This window comes from Coturnix japonica, chromosome 3 (genome assembly GCF_001577835.2).
Source record: "Coturnix japonica isolate 7356 chromosome 3, Coturnix japonica 2.1, whole genome shotgun sequence".
In the NCBI taxonomy this organism is placed as follows: Eukaryota; Metazoa; Chordata; class Aves; order Galliformes; family Phasianidae; genus Coturnix; species Coturnix japonica.
Genome location: NC_029518.1, coordinates 79,459,858 through 79,477,248, shown reverse-complemented (window position 1 = coordinate 79,477,248; position 17,391 = coordinate 79,459,858). Strand labels below are relative to the sequence as shown.

General features: G+C 37.7%; 1 protein-coding gene across 36 annotated transcripts in view; it reads right to left on the bottom strand.

Annotated features, from left to right (window-relative positions):
• Positions 1–17,391, bottom strand: part of DST (dystonin) — a 283,686-nt gene that overhangs the window by 72,993 nt on the left and 193,302 nt on the right. For all 36 annotated transcript variants that reach the window (XM_015859169.2, XM_032443498.1, XM_032443500.1 and 33 more), the window contains 12 exons: positions 15,378–15,501; positions 13,857–14,065; positions 13,276–13,593; positions 12,928–13,094; positions 12,161–12,317; positions 11,350–11,476; positions 9,112–9,174; positions 7,898–8,133; positions 6,125–6,254; positions 4,822–5,021; positions 2,910–3,405; positions 448–1,922 (listed from right to left, as the gene is read on the bottom strand). In XM_015859169.2, coding sequence (XP_015714655.1) covers positions 448–1,922; positions 2,910–3,405; positions 4,822–5,021; positions 6,125–6,254; positions 7,898–8,133; positions 9,112–9,174; positions 11,350–11,476; positions 12,161–12,317; positions 12,928–13,094; positions 13,276–13,593; positions 13,857–14,065; positions 15,378–15,501 — 3,702 coding nt within the window. The remainder of the gene's footprint in view (positions 1–447; positions 1,923–2,909; positions 3,406–4,821; positions 5,022–6,124; positions 6,255–7,897; positions 8,134–9,111; positions 9,175–11,349; positions 11,477–12,160; positions 12,318–12,927; positions 13,095–13,275; positions 13,594–13,856; positions 14,066–15,377; positions 15,502–17,391) is intronic.

Here is a 17,391-nt window from a genome sequence, read left to right as displayed (position 1 = left end):
ACCATGTTATGGAAGCTTGTTTCATGATAAACTGCAAACTAATTTCCAAGCCACAAAAATCTGAACTGATATGAGACTGGAATGAATCCAAAGCAGCACTTAACATGGAGTGCTACTGTACAGCCATTAGGGGATTTATGATCTTTTTCAAACACTGCTTACACCTGTGTAATTTATAAATCTTTCCAATGAGCACTGGAAATTCATTTTTGTAGCCTAGAATATGCCAAGATCTGCGCTTCATTCAGCACCAAAGCATAATAACAATTTACACCCAGTATCACTGTAAGGTACCTTGTTTAAAATAGATAAAAGGCATATGGGTAGAACAGACTGATGTGAAACAAGACTTCTCCAGGGTCTGCATTTAACCATTTCCACACTGATACTGAATAAAGTTGTGCTGTGGTAAAATGAGTGAGAGCAGTAAGAAAGAAACCTTCCTACCTTGAATGTATTCAGCTGCTGATTAATGGTTTCTGTTTCCATTCCAACAGGACCTTGTGATTCTTCATGTTCTTCAGCTCTCCCAAGCAGAGTGGAAAATTCCTTTAGCTTACTGTAAAACTCCTCAACACGTTTAATCGTACCTTCCACTTGATCTTCCCTGGCTTTTGCTCTGTCTAGTAGCTTGTTGCACTGTTTATTTAATGCTTCCAAGTCCCTTTTTATACCAACAAGATCAGGAGAAGCTTCAGCTTCTGTGGCTAGCATCATTTTACAGTTTTTATTAGCATTTTCATTATTCATTATAAGATCTTCCAACTTTTTCAGGAAATGTTTTATATCCTCTCTCTGTGATTGCAGTACATCAAGATCTCTCCCCACTGGAGCCATGCTATCAAGTTCATCATCAAACTCTGCAAACTGAGAGAACATCTCCCTGATGCTGTTTTGGAAATGACCAATTCCCTGAAGTTTTGTTTCCAAGAACGAGCATCTATCATCAACCTGCTGGTTCACTGCAGTGTATTCTTGCTCCAAAGATTCAGCTTGAAGCAAAAGGTCAGAAACACCTGCTGAATCAGAAGCTTCTACTACCAGGTCTTGAGCAAGCTTTTTTACTAAATCAACATGAGGCCTTAAAGCCTGTAAAGCCTTCTGCTGGGCCTGCATCATTGTCAGGTGTTTGTTACTGAAAGACTGAGGTCCAAGAGAATCATGAGCTTCCAGGTGCTCTTTAGCACTTTGAAGCTGCTTTTCTGTTTCCTTGGATGATTCCTGAAACTCTTTTAGCCTTTGAGCCATATTTTCCAAGCACTCTCTCTTCTTATGCAATTGTTCTGTGACCATACTCACTTTCTCATTCAGTACCTTAGTTTCCTCTTCAACGTTTTCTTTATCTGTTTGACTTGCACTGAGCAAACTTTCAGCAGTATTATTTAGTAGTTCCACTATCCCATGGTGCTTATCCAGGTCCTTCTGCCAGGCCCTCACTTGAGCAACAGAATTTTCTATTTCAACAGGGTTTATGCCGACTTTTAATTCAGACAGGTTGCTTTGGCATTTCTCTATCCATGGCTGCAAATTTTCTACATGCTGCTTGTATTTGAGTGCTTTCTCCAGACAATCTGTTAATTTACCTTGCCTTTCTTTTACCTGCTTATCCATTTCATCCCAATTACTTCTCAGTGTGGCAATTTGAGTCTGTAAAGCTGCTTTATCAGCTCCTTGAGTCTTCTGCAATATGCTTTCTCCTTCTGCAATAATTTTCTCATATGAACTAATCTCATCGTTCAGGGTCTTCATAAAATCTTTCTGTTCTTCAATTAGGGACTGCAAAGTCTCAAGTTTGGCTGATATAGGACGAGCCTGTTTCAGTTCTTCTTTCTTTCCATCTAGCCAGGTTTGAAAGTCCTTAGATGTTTGCTGGAACTGATGTGAAGTGGTATACGCTGACTGAAGCTGCTGAACATGATTATCTACAAATAAGACAGCGTGAAGGCTTGTTATCAGAAACTGCTAGTATTCAATGAAGAAATAATAATTAATAATGATTTTATTATGAATGATTATTAGTGGGAGTAAGGCAGGTTCTCAGCCATGTTACTGTTTAACATCAAGACAACCAAGATTCTTGCAAGGGATATTCCTGTATCTGTGCTACAGTGTAGCAACAAAGGCATTTGGACATGAATCAAGTCAGGTGAGCTTAGCTAGTTTATGTCTACACAAGGCCTGTTCAGTCAAATTTTGGGGGTAAAAACCACGCACTTGTGTTTTATGATACTATAAAGTACAAGCACACAATATCAAGCAATATGGCCTGGTAGTGCCTAACTCATGACCTGCAGGTACTATTTGTTTTTAGGGAGATCCTTTGAAGTTCCTTGTGACCTGAGGAAATTAACAAGCTAAAACTGAGGCTGTTTGGGGGAAAAAGGTATGATATTGCTTGCACTCTATTTCTTGTTCAGTTCTCTTGTTCACAGAATAGAAAAGGCTGCACACAACCAATGCAGTTTTGCCACAGGCAGTTTTATATAATAACCACTCCTTTTTGCCAAGCCATTCATTGGTGCTTGCCTGAAAATTACAACCTCAGCTTATTCTGTGCACCTATGCAGTTAAGTAGTTCAGTGAACAGCAACTATTTTAGTATCCTGAGTAAGGATGTAACTGAAGGCAAGGATGAGGAGAGCACCACCCATTATTTTAAACTCTCTCCAAACCTGCTCTCTAGAGATATTGTGTCCACAAATGAACAAATCAACAAAAATCAGTCGTGTATTGTGACATATTGTTTCTGCCCTTTCAAAGCACAGAGACATTCTCCTAAGTTCTAATGTACTGTTGGACTGATAGACAGCTCAGCTCCCACAACACCTTACTGCTGACATTAAAGACAAAAGTTAAAATGATGCTTTGTTTTATGCCTTAATTATTTTTCTCTTAAAACAAATACTAACCTGATTTTTGCTCAATATCCTTAAATGATTTGAGGATGCCATCTAACTGCCTTGTAAGTTCTGCTTTCAAATACTCTTCTCCAACCAGTGCTGAGAGCTCTTCACAAAGAACTTGTGCTGCGTTTATATTCTTCATTTCTTGTTCTATTTCCTTCTTCATTTCTTTAGCAATCTCCAGTTGTTGTTTCACGGCATCAGGTTGTGTACTCACAGCCAAGCTGCTGCTCAGCTTGCTATCCAAGGCACTTAGCTTATCAGACAGACTTCTCAGTAGGCTTTGATACTCCGTGCTTTTCACAATAGCTTGGTCAATTCGGTCACATCTGTTGCTGAGTTGGCCAGTTAGGTTATCCCATTTTTGTGCCACAGCTGCCAGCTGCTCTTTTACAATTTCATGAGAGGGGGGATGTTCACCAGGTCTCTTCAGAATCGCCTCACCAGCCATAGTTAGCTGTTCATATTGTGGCTTTCTGGTATCAAACTCTTTAAGCAGAATCTGAATATAAAGAAAATTTTAAGAATTCATGAAATAGAAGCAAAATGCTTCTAACAAAAGCTTTGTAGAATCTGTTGCGGCTAAGCTCCATTACTGAATTAATCCGAATTTTAAAAAGCCAGTGAAACAATTGCATCTTCTACATATATATTGGATGTTGTTTCCAAGCGTTTACATCAAAGAACTAAAAGCTCTAGTTTAATTTGCACATCATCTAATGGAAACTGAATCAGCAGATACAAGTAAACAAAGATTTTTGTTAATATTACCATAATTAAGTAACATACCAAGTAAAATAATCACTGTTTAGATTCAAACAGAGCCTTCTTTCCTAGACAGTTCTGACATTCGTCTGAAGAGAGAACTTCAAAGAAGGTGCACTGTGACATAATATTGCAGTGGATCCTTACACTACAGAGAATATTTGGATAATTCACAAAATGACTGACAGTGTACTATAAGACCTTTAAAGTTTATATCACTGGTTCCTATTTTTTTTTTTTTTTTTTGACAAGTTAAAAGTGCGTGCAGAAGAAGAGACAAATATCATGGTCTTAGTTTACAGAGTGTTCCAAACCCTTTCTTTTAAGTCAATGAGGTTTAATTTCTGAGGACTGTTAAGTAATAGTTGATAATCTTATGCCAGCTTTCTAGACTTCTGAAGCATTTACAGAACACTTTCAAGTGATTTTCACACAATATTAGAAAACATTTCATGTTTTAAACAGTCTGTTTTAATCAATATGGATATACCAAGTTGAATTTTATTTTTTCAAAGTAAGAATGTTATTTCTCACTACACTGAACATTAACTGGCAGCAATGTAAATGTTTGAAACTAAAATTTATACTTGTTGCAACTAGTTCAGTGTTTGTTTCTTTTTTTCTGTGGTTTGCTATGTTTCTGTAAATGAACTACTCCACTTTATATTTCTCTTCTATTTTTCACACTCGTGGTTCCATATCTACTCACAACACACATTTCACTTCTTTCTTATTTTTATTAGCCACTGGTGCTGTCACGTGAACAAAATCTCCAAAAGCCAGCTCTACAGCATAGGCTGCATTTGAGGACCAACCACAAAATATTACATACACACTCCAATAAATAAAACTTCCCAGGAATGCTGTCATTAGACTACAGAGAAAGCACAGGATGGTTAAAAAAGAAAATATATCTGAGGATAACTCCTCACACGTAAGCCCTGACCATTTTTTCCTGTAGCTTTTCTGATCTTTCTTCAATCTTCCAGCAATTTTTTCTTGTAATCATGTAGTCAAGTATGAACCAAGCCAATATTTACTAATAAGCAAATGTGAAGCAGAACAAAACACAAAAGCCCACACCCCACAAACAAACAAACAAACACACAGAAGAAACTGAAATCATTAATGCATGTTGGCTATCCTTACTCACCTGAACCTGTTGCTTTTGAGTATTCAGCATATTGGGGTCAATTGACAGTGGTCCCAGCACACTGACCATTAGCTCCTTTTCTACAAGCCAGTGCTTTAACTGAGCTTCTGCTGTCTGGAACTGGGTCAGGTAATTTGAAGACTCTTCCAGTTTTTGTTGTCTCTCAGATGTAACTTGATTGAGCTCTTTCCACTTGGAATCTAACAATATAATGTTGACATATTGCATGCATGTTTTAGCAGATGGGCTGTCAGACAGCAGACTATATACAAAACATAAACAGAGCTCTCTAATAAGGCTTCTTGCTGATTAACTCCAGATGCCCTATTGCAGTGACACAGCAAATTCATCTTCTAGCAGTCAGAACTATATACACTTGGATAAAGGTCTGCAGTTCAGCACTGCCACATGTGGCATTTTTAGAACAATGAATATAGAGCATGCAGTAAAATTAAATGACAGTATTGCTAGAAGAAATACCACCAAACTTAGCTTTTGATTCCAAATGACATAAAAACCGAAGGGCTTTATTCTCCCTTACAACTTAGATACCTGATCTAGGTTGATTATCCTTCCGTTTTAGCCATATAAAGAGAACGATATTGTTCCAAGGCTGAGCATAAGACTTAATTTAGGCTTCTGCTCTGAACTGCCTTCTGAAAGAGTACATCTCTTTCAAATAACTATACTGCGAGCCTGTGTAGAATAACTGCTTAATTTAGACTTCCAAACCAAGTACCTATGACAGGCAATGAGAATAATTCATTTATAGATATTTCAAGAGCACAGTGTGAATTTAAGTTTACCTAAGCCCAACTGTAAGCTCTTCGACTGGTAGCAAGTGGCTTCCAGAGCAGCCACTGAGTCTCATGTCTTGGAACTTCCTACCTCACTTCATGATACTGCCACTGCTTGCTGACTCAGCTTTAATGCTTTGCTAACATTGTCTTTGAACTGTGTGTGTGTTGTTTTCATTTTCTCGTGCCATTTCACTGTCTGTGATCCCTGTTAATTCTGCATTTATTCCCTTTCAAAAGCTCATGACAAGTACACACTGCATTATCTCAAAATCTATTATACAGACCCAGTCGTTTCCTTTTTTTTTCCACCTATATAAATTCAAAGAGGACCAATTTTAGCGGAGTTACTCCAAATCTACCCTCTTGAAATGGGAGTTATTTTTACAGAAGGCACAGGAGGGAGTAAGACAGTAAAAATACTAATTATTGCTACAACATAAAAAGACTAGCCGAAAGATGACTTCCAAATAACAATGTGTTGTATTACAAATTTACTCAAGTACCTATTTTATCCAACACTTGTCTCCACTTGGGTGCCTCAGGAGAGCTGGGGTTCTTCTCCAATAGCTCTGTCACTTTGTCCTTTAGCTCCTGCACTTTATTCTCACTTTGCTTTAATTCATTTTCAAAGAGCTGCAAAATCAAGCAGTAAAAAAAGAGATTAAAGATGAACTGTAAGTTACTTTTGAAGTTCACAATACTGAGATACCAGGCATGAGAATAAATTGTAAATATCTAGCACTTGCATTCTGCTTTCCTGCTATGAGTGTCTAAATCCTTTCTAATGGCATATATGGGCTGGTCACATTTTTTGGAATAAATGACCTGATATATATAAATTATGTTAATACTATTACTGTTTAATTTGAAAGAGTGACAGAATTAGAAGAATTCAAACAGATAAGATCTACTAGGTCTCATCATACACATAGTTACAATCTGTTTTGTACAGAATGCCAACTGACTAATGCATGGTAAGGTTCAAAGCAGAAATACCCCAACTAGGCATCAATACAGAAAAGCTCACTGAAAGTTCTGCTGTCACAGACCTACTGTTAGAACAGTCATTAAGATACCACCATAATTTAAGAGCAAACCTAGCAGTGGGACTGAGGTGTCCCAGCAGTTCCTTGGGAACACATCATGCAGTTCTTACAGATGGAAGTGAGTGCCTGGCAAAGGTCACTTATATGAACGTTCCTAACTGCCAGATTTTGCGCTGTGGAGTTGCATTTTAGCTATCCCTAAAAAACCCCATTCACATAAACACTGAACAAATCTGTGCTTAATTTAGAACTCTAAGCAAAAGGTCCAATTGCATCAAAAGAATGTCTCTTGCTGGAACAATCACTCAGTTTTCCAACTATGAATACTCTTCTATTACCACAGTGGAATAAGATGGTTGTTAGCTTTGAATAATCTTTATTACAAATAGAGGAACAAGGGTTTTTCTACATATAGTATGAGTTCCAGGGCTGAAACATTGCCAAGTCTCAGGAATGTCAAACACAAGGAAAATCAGTAGCTATTCAGGTTCATTTTTGAGGGTGGACAATGAAGTGTAAAAAAATACACCTTAGCTTCATCAAATTACTTACCCACAATTACAGACAAGGAAAGAATTTTCCCTTCAACAGCTACCTATTACGTTTCACTTTATAGATGAACATTTACATGTAGAAATACTGTCCTTCACTGTTACAAGCACCCATTTCTAATGCTTAAACTGGTCAGAAGCTTACTGCTGATTTAGTGGTTTTCTCATATCAGTTAAAAAGGGAGGAGGAGATTTTGTGCAGCTATGTGATTTAGCATGCACGGCATGGCTGCTGAAGAGAAATGCTGCCTTGGAACAGACCTAAGCCTCTGCAGCTGCAAAGTCCAGGAGATCTGTGGAGTGTCAGGGAACCAGCAGCTGCAGAAACAGCTTTTGGATAGACAGACATATAATCATATATACAATCCAGTAAATATATCTAAATCACTACAGATATCAAAAAAGTACACTGCATAATCAATATACTCTCACCTATTTAAATTTGACATTAGTATTTATTTATTTATTTTTTAACATAAAAAATTCCTTCTCTTTGACCCAGCATTTCTTTTACTCCACTGACGAAGTCTGCCAGATTTTCTCAAAGCTGGACTGGCATGTTTAGTGGGATCATTAAAATATTCTCTGCAACAATAAATTATGCTGAGATATGAACTGTTCAAATAGAATTGCCCCAATAATTGCAGCAAATAATGTTTTTTTAAAGACACACAAGTACCTTATGTTGCTCAACTTGGGCTTTAACAGCTTCACTGTCAGTTGGAGCAGCTTCCCAGTCTGACGCAGTTTTGTCCATTTTTTGTAACCACTGCATCATTGAAGTTGATTCTTCTTGAATGTTCTGCATTTTTGAAAGCATACTTTCTAGCTCTGAAATCTTTTTCTTCAGTGAAACTCCCAAATCTTCGTAACTATGATTTACATCAGACATGGCTTGTTGAACACTTGTCAGTTCTGTAAGAGGAGAGATGAACAAAGATTATATTAGAGATCACTCACACTTCAAACAGTACTTACACTTCAAGAATTTCTAAACACTACTCTGCTTTGCACCAGCTAATAGTCCCTCAAGGCAAAAGCTTCTAACATGTTAGGAGTTAGTTCTTGTTCACTCTAAACATTCTAACAGTGCATTCGAGTGACCTAATATACATTTCTGCTTGCAAGAGCTTTTCTTTTCACAGGAATCATTACTCTAATACACGGAGGTAGACAAGTATCTTACTCCCTTCCTACCTGTTGTTACTTTGGTATTTCAAGCAACTATTTTCAATTCTGCAACAGGAAGTTAAACATACTGGACTACATTTCAGTTACCAGTATGACAGCCTGACATCATTACAGTTGTATCCTATTTGTAGCCAAGCAATGTTATAAAGGCACGTTATCACTGAGACAGCTTTAGGAGACAGATGGTGTACTAAGCAGACTGTAGTTTAGAAAAACCAACACTGCAGATGTGGGACATGGTACATGAGTTCCTTTGTTTCTGAATGGGATCTGGGCACACATAGTGATACAAATGTAAGTAAAATGAGTGTATTTATGTTTATTATGTTTACATATGTAGGTATGTGTTCATGTCATGTATGTTAATTCATATTATAAATTTCATCTCACTACGGAGTAATAATTTTCTCAAAAGTTGTATGTACATTAAAATAGTTATCACTCCAGATTCTTACATAAGTTCATATTGATTCAGAAAAAAAAGACATGATCTTTTTTGGAAGGAAATACTGAAGGCAGATCTTTTTAAAATTAATTTTAGTACCATCTTACTAGTCAATATAATTCCTGTATGGATGGATGGGATTAAATTTGTCCAATAAAGCCTGTTGCAACAGGCTGTATACAACATTTTCAACATATTTACATGTTTAACAGTAGTTCACAAACACATCCTGAAATTTTCATTTAGTGATTACCCACCTTTGTTTTTCAGAAAATCCTGAGTTCCTGGAGCTCCTCCTTCACCATTCAACACTGTGCCACCTACCGATCAAGAGGGAATAAGTTGTATTCTTATCTGGCCCTTTTCCCAAGACAACTCCAGCATTACATTTCCTCTTCAGGATAACGATACATAGCCCTTCTGGTAACAACTGAAGAAACTCCTGCATGCTAATCTTGTAATAAATATTTTATTTAGATAGCTTTATATTTCTTAAGGCTGTTTTCTGTTTTAATCTGCTCCAGCTCACCATAAATAGTAGTATCACATGTGCACAGCACGTGCATACTGTACAGGTGTGTACAAGCAAGCACATATAAGTATGCATACATACAATGTATGAGAAGTCTTACAGCTTACAATGCTATGAATATCATGGACAAAGGTCTTTACCCTAGCAGTGAGGCCTGCTTATACCCATATGGCTAATGCCCGTTTCTTCTCCCAAAATGGAATCTGTTCCCCACTACTTATATATTTTTACCCAACCATGTTCATGCCCTGGAGCGTGGCACTGTCTCACACTGAAACCGTGAGGAAAGTACTTAAAAAGTGGTCACTGCAGAAACCATAACCAAAGACACAGATTATTTAACTCCTTTACCCACTTTTAGCAGTACTGCATCTCTGCACAAAACACTCTTGATGTCAACAGGACAAATGCCTTTCTGTCTCACCATGAGCAAGGTTGAGTTTGTTCCGTGCTGTTCCAGGGAAGGTGATGTGGAACCCTTACTGTTAAGTCCTGTCACTGTTACTAATTAAACAGCATTTCAGAGTTTCTAGATCCAGGGCTGCATAACCTTTGAGAAACGCTGTCATACAACAGAAATGGAAGACAAAGTCACTGCATAGAGAGCAGCCAAGAGAACAACTTCCTGCTGTCCAACACATACGTATTCACAGATAACAGGGAAAGATTAATGGTTGCCTTGTAGAAGGCTGTGGATCCACCCTACAATACCACCTGTACAGTGAAGATCACATTAGTGGCAGCCAGAGGATGGCAAGAGAAAATAAACAGATAAGAAAAGTAACAGCCCCCAGCTAAAGCCTTGTAAATCTTCATGTTCTATTAGCTGGACTCTGTTATTTACAACTCTGATTAACTGATACACAGTACATCTCTTGTCTTGGAGGGCAAACAGTCTTATCTGGAGGATTACACCTGCCCCTATATGCTATTTTTCTATCTGGATGTATAGAAGTAGAGAGAGGAGCGAGGAAAAAGCATAAATATCCTATAAAAGGTTTCAAAATGTTCTGTGAAGATTTTTATCCCAAACAAGGGTGAAACCAGAAGTAGCTACTATGAAGAAATATGAAAAAGAAAGTGCTCTACTCTTGCCAAATAGGTATCCACTGGCAGTCCTTGTCCTACCAATGTCCTTTGCAAATGACCAATGGTGGCTAATGCATTTGAACTAACTAGGTCTGGAAATAAAGAAGTGATTGAAAACATGGTTACAGTCATTAAAATGCCTTAGATACCACATGCTTTATCTTATGTCTTGACTCTAGCAGACTTGCTAGATTCTGTAAAACAGATCAATGTACAGTACAGAAATTTCATGGAAGTAGATTTGCTATCTTTAAAATATATTTACAGGTAAATAAGAGGTGGTCAAAAATCCAGACTGGAAGCATATTTTGGTCCAGGGGACTCACTCTGCAATAAGGAGTTGATTCCTTTTCATGCTGTTGTTTTCAACTAGATTATAAACTAACATTAATTATGCTGTCATATTGGGATAGCATCACCCTTCTATCAAAAACTCCATGATTCTGCAAAAAAATCGTGTGCTTGCTTGATGTCACATGGACTAGCTATGTAGTGTTTGCAAAGGTAAGGTCTATATTTGTCCTACTTGCAGACTTGGTTGATATGTGAACACTAATCAGATTAAGTCAGTTTCTCATAATCAAAACTTTCCTAGGATCAAGACTTGTCAATCATTTACAACAAAGTGCTATTACGCTATTTTGGCAATGTAAAGCAATAAGAATGTGTACTGAATTATTACAGCAGTTAGACGCAGCTGAAATGAGAATCACGGCAAAGGTCAGAACAGACATGGCTAAATGATTTCTTCTAAGCCATAATTTTCAGAAACTTAGCCTAAGGGTGCAGTACTTAATTAATTTTTTTTTTTTTTTTCTTAAAGACTTAATAAACGCCATAAATATTGGGCTTACCTGATCGTATGAATGCATACCTGATTTTGCAACTGATCTCACTTTTGCAGGAGAAGTCACAGCACTAATCAGATTACATAACAATGTTCCTCTGCTGTTCATTTTCTGCAGCTCAGTTGCTTTTAATGTCCATTCATCTTTTAAATTCTGTTTAAGAAAAACAGACGGCTAATTACAAAACTGAATTCAGACAAAGTGCTTAGTGCTGAGAAAGTAAATGTTGCTTGGGAATCTCCTGTAGTACAGTATTGGGTTTATCTGGCAAGCCTTTGGTAATATAAGGGCTTCATATTTGGAAATATGAGGTTCTCATTGGGAGAACAGGTCAGGCACTGCACCATGTTGGACACAGCCAGTTACAGCCAGCTCCAAAATGTCCCAGATTGTGCCCATCACTTTCTGTTATGTTTAAGAAGAGGGGAACAAAAATATGCTGCAGCTATGAGAGGCCAAAGTGAGAAAAAAATGTTAGAAACAGTCCTGCTGGCACAAAACCCATGATGTAACGTTATTCATACTGCAGTGCTTGGAGGACCTGTTGTGGCAGAGAAGATCTCCATCCCTTCCCCTGACCTGTGACCCATCCATCGTATTTTCTCTTCCTGTCCTGCTGAGGAGAGGAATGAGAGAGCAGCTGGGTAGGGACTTGGCAGCCAGCTAAGGTTAGCCCACCACAAGTATACCCAAACATGCAAAGGAAATGGTAATGTAAATGCAGACTGCAAGTCCAATTACTGTGAATGCTTATAACTTATGTCTGTTCTTTTATGTTTCTAACAGATGCCCTCCTTCCTTTAACTGTATTTTTCTCATCATATTACAGCATCATACCAATGTATCTTCCAAAGGCTTCTTTAACTCTTCCGTATTCAGAGAGGGTTGTGCAGCAGGTATTCGTTCTGTCGTCTCTTTTATCCATTTCCTTAAAGATTCTACAAGTAGCTCAAAAGCATCAATTTCTTTCTGACAAGATGATACATCCTCTTCTCTAGACAATTAAAGACAACAGAAGAAATTGTGCACTGAATGTCAGCATTCCTTTTGACAATCAAATCAACAGACACTGCTAAATCTGATATTGCTATTCCTGTATTTAGTGATAGCCTCAAAACTAGCTCCAAGGAGTACAGGTCTGTGAGTTTTCTGCATGAAGAGAACACAACCATCTTTGCGACATTTGACAGAGTTTCAGAACTGCAGGGGCTGGAAGGGACCTGTGGAGGTCATTTTGTCCGATTGCCTGCTAAAGCAGGTTCCTTACAGTAGGTTACACAGGGAAGCATCCAGATGGGTTTTAAGTATTTCCAGAGAAGGAGACTCCACAACCCGTACAGGCAACCTGTTCCAGAGCTTTGTCAACATCAAAGTAAAAAGTTTCCTCATGTTTGCATGGAACTTCCTGCAAACAGACTAACTAGTGAAGTATTTCTACTCTGAATCTCTTTTGTTTTGTTTTGTTTTTTTTTTTTTATGAAAAATCCTCTCTGCACTGCAGTTAACTGAAATCTCTTGAATTGCACACAAAAGGATAACAGTCACAATAATAACTGTATTATTAGCCTAAAAGGTGGAAACATTTCAATAATAGTTCAACTTACTTTTCCTTTACCGTCTCCTCCACCTCTCTGAATTTTTTTGACAAAGCATTTACTTTTTCTAGTACCAATGCTTTATCTCCAGGAAGAGCATGTACTGATAGTTCTTCAAGAAGGTTCTGCAAAACTTCCAGGTCTTTCTTATGTTTCGCTAATTCTACACTAGCCTCCTGCAAAACACAAATATATTCTTCATGTTAGATCACACAATCAGTTGTCAAAAATTAAATCTGTTATTTTAGCCAAGCAACTGAAGCTATGAAACAAGCATTTCTTATTTATTGTTCTAGCACTCGAATGAGCAAGACTGAATAGATACGCACACAGTATACAAATGGAATGGTACAGTACCTGCATGTACTGAGACACTTCACTAACGTCCTTTCTTGGTGCCTCAGTCTCACTGAGAGCTTGATTTTTCTCATCTAGGAATGACTGGAGTTTTTCTGACAGACCTTCAAACAACTCCACTTTAGTCTTCAGCTCCTCCATTTTCATAAGTTTTTCTTTATGTTTCTTACTTGCTGCAGAAAAACGTCCTGCAAGTTCACTCATTTTGGCTTGCAGTGAGGATGCAGTGGACGGATCTGCTGTTTCCATGAACTTCTTCACCTTCTCATTCATAGTGTTTATACTGCTTTGACGACCTGCAATGTCTTGTTCTAGCATCTGAAAGAAGTAAAAAGCTACTCTGTATTGCTTATAGATCAATTTTAAGAGTGGAACTGGTCCATCATATGAAGCAACAAATGAGTTTGGCTGTGACCAACTGCACAGATCTGTTTCAGCTACAAATATTTTTATGTACAGTTTCAGCTAATGCAACAGTCCCCTTCACTAAGTATTTTGAACCCATTAAGGATGACAATGTAATATTTTGATTATTTCTTGAAATCTTAATACAAAAATTTCTTTCAGAATATGCTACTTACAATGCTTTTACTAATGATATCTTGAATAGCAGCAGAATTCAAAGGCACTTGATCTTGTTCCTCAAGGCTCTTTTCAACACCTTCCATCCAATCCATCATTTCATCCAAACCATCCTGCACACTTAGGGATCGAGTCAGTGTTATTTGGAGTTTCTCATTCCTTTCATTCACAGACTTGGATAAATTGTCATATCTCTCCACAATATCATCTGATAAAGAGAAAATATATTTCAAATATTTCCATTAGCCAAACCAAACTTCTAACTCATTTTATTAGTTCTCATCAGGTAAATGTGAGTCAAAAGTTACCCATATCAGAAGCAAGTGAAACCACCAGCTGTATTCAGTAAAAAGGAAATACAGCCAAGAAGCTTTTTGCACAAGTGAAATGAAAGAGCAGCTTACAGCTATGCTCCCAAGTTTTTGAAAGCTGGTTTCCACATGTCACAGTTCACCCATGCCACCCGACAGTTCCCAGGAAATAAAACAGCAGGTAAAATAGTTACTCTACTGCTATGTCTCTTACTTTATTGTTAGAGCTTAACAGATTTTCCTAAATGCTCCACCATCATGGAGCCCATCCAAACTGCAGCCTGTGGGGGACCCCAGATAGGATCAGGTAGATATTTCCTGAAGGAACTGAAATCTATGGACAGCCCCCACTGGAGCAGGTCTTCCCTGAAGGACTGTGGCCTGTGGAGTGGCTCCAGGTTGGAACAGGGGAAAACTGGGAAAAGAACAGACCATCAGAGTGGAACAGTTTCTGACTAACCACAGCCTCCATTTTCGTATTCCCCTGCACTGGCTGGTGAGGGGGTGGTGGAATTGGGAATGAAGGAGTGAAACTGAGCCAAGGAATAAGGTAGGTGGCAGAAAGGCTCTTTAATTTCTGAATTTGTTTTTCAATACCTGAACCTATTATCTAGTTAGCAAGAAATGTAATTTTCTCCAACTTAAGTCTATTTTGCTTATGACAATAATTGGTAAGTGATCTTGTCTTCATCTCAGCCCATGAGCTTTTCCATCACAGTCCCTCCCATCTTGTTGATGAGGAACTGTGACAAAGTGACTGCAGGACAACAGCTAAGGTCAGCCCACCAAATAAGACACTCAAAATCAGAACCAAGTTTGGCTAAGCAAACTTCAAATAATTGCTTGGAAACCTACAGTTGGAGTCATTTTCCTTGAACATGAATATACCCCCTACCCCGATCCTCAGCAAAATACTAAGTGTTTGACTTGGTAATTTTTAATGTGGGAATTAAGAATAATCCCTCTCTCTGAAAATAAATAAAGAAAGAAAATGATGCATTTTAAATGAAAAGCATATGATCAAGCATAAGAGAAAGAGCAACAATGAAGTTACAGTATTGCAACACCTTGTATTTCAACAAAACACAGACTTGAGCAGTGGCACAGATGTGGAAACTGCATTTTCTCTCTTCTAGTACCTGCATTGTAGATATAAATGCTAAACATAAGCATTAAGAAAAAGTAATTTATTTTTTATAAGTATTTTACCCAGTGTTTTCTGAATCTCCTCTTTGTCTGACGCCAACTCCCCCCTTGAATCCAAAAGCACTTCAGCAGCTTTTTTAAGTTTTTCTACAGCAATTTGGTGGTTAGACACTTGTCCTTGAAGAACCTGTAAAATTCCACAGTTGTTAATTATGCTGTCAAATAAAGCTAAAGGCTACACACGCAAGGCTTGAGATATGCCATACAACCTTTTGATTAGCTGTTGTTCAAAAACACTGCACTAACTCAAATGATATCCAAAAGAAAAATAAACATATTTTTCAACTCAGCATCAGAGAACAGGGATTAAAACATTCAGTCAGCAGCAGCAGTAATCCACCCAACATCAGTTATACTGGCAAAGGATCAGGCTGACAGTGTAGCATCAACATCAATACGTCAAAACAAAGTCATCATCTTCACAGTTTAAATGCCTCCTGAAGCCAGAAATACTGGATTTTAACTAGAGCTCTCTCCCTAACCAAAGAACTTACGCTTAGAGGATACCTGACCTAAAGGCTTGGTTTAAAGACAGCAGAGAAACTGAAACAACTTTTGGAAGTGGCTTTCTCAGTACTTCAGTGTGAATAGCCTCTAAACTATTTCAGGACTCTGTGCTAGTGTATATGATAAATCTTTGTCTTGAATAACTTGACTTGTAGAAGTCCAAAATGAAGCAATCTCTCATTTCTTTTCCTGATACATGTTATCACTATAAACATACAATTTAATCCCATCTGCCATGCTAAGACAATGAAGTCATATCAGTGAATTCAGCATCCATATACATAGCAAAACACCACGCCAAAAAATGTCTACCCCACTCACGGAATAAAATTCAGATGAAGAAGAAGAATTTTCCTTACACTTGAGAAATGTATTGTATTGTAAAAAAAAAAAAAAATTAAAAAAAAAAATGAAGTAGTAAAATACCAACTAAAAACAAGACATACCAGAAAACCACAAAACTTTGTATGCTGATGGAAAGCAAGAATACTTACGCCACAGGCACTGAAGATTATTTTGAAGAACAGTTAATCCCCATAAAAAGATTAGACTCTACCAAACAACCAAGGCCTGCGTATAGCTGGATTATCTGCTGCATGTGCTGCATGGCTAGAAGGGACAGCTTTAACTTGCAACACCTGACTTCTGCAGAAATACTCTGTTTTGCTTTCATTAATTGGCTTTCTTTCTTCAGTCTGCTTTTCTTTTTTCTGTTCCTTTCAATCTTTTGACATTTTGTATCCTATCCATTCTTCCCTGCTTATATTCCTCGAGTGCTCTTTTGTGTGGCAAGTAATCCACGTAGGCATTTCACAAAAGAAACCCAGTACTCACGCCTTTTGTATTACTTGCATGAAAATTGGCATTATAAGGGATATAATTTGTTTTGGCATACGAAACAAAAGTTTAAATGGAGCTTCAAATTGTAGTTTGTATTATTTCTACTTTTCTAGCGCATCGTAGCACAAATGAACCTCAATTATTTCAGTGTTAAAAGTCCAAAATTTTACACTTTCATCTATGAAAGAACAAGTGGTTTTCTTATGTCTTACATAATCACTATGATTTATTTGTCTCCTCTGATGTGTCATATATCAAAGTGTTGGATAATTCCAGTGGCAGATTTGAAAGTTTCTATGTGGTCAATGTGCTGCTTTTCAGACTATCCTAAGCAAAATGGTGAAAGCATCTGCCTTCCCGGAGGCACTGACTATTGTTTGTCAGTAGCAAACATAGCAGACCAGCACAGACCCTCCACGTAGCACAAGTAAAACAGTGATGAAGAATCTGAACAATAGCTTTGCTTACTCAGAAATGAAAAAGGAATTAGCGTTTGAATTATGGTGTAGATAATTGAATGTGTTTAGGAAAATATGAAAGTCAGTCGAAAAATGACAGACTGTAACTTTACATAAGCCATCACATTCTTTGGATCCTAAAGCCTCCTCTAAACCTACAGTGCCTAACTAGTGTTTTAACTTCATGAGCTCCGGAGAAGGGGGGGAGGGGA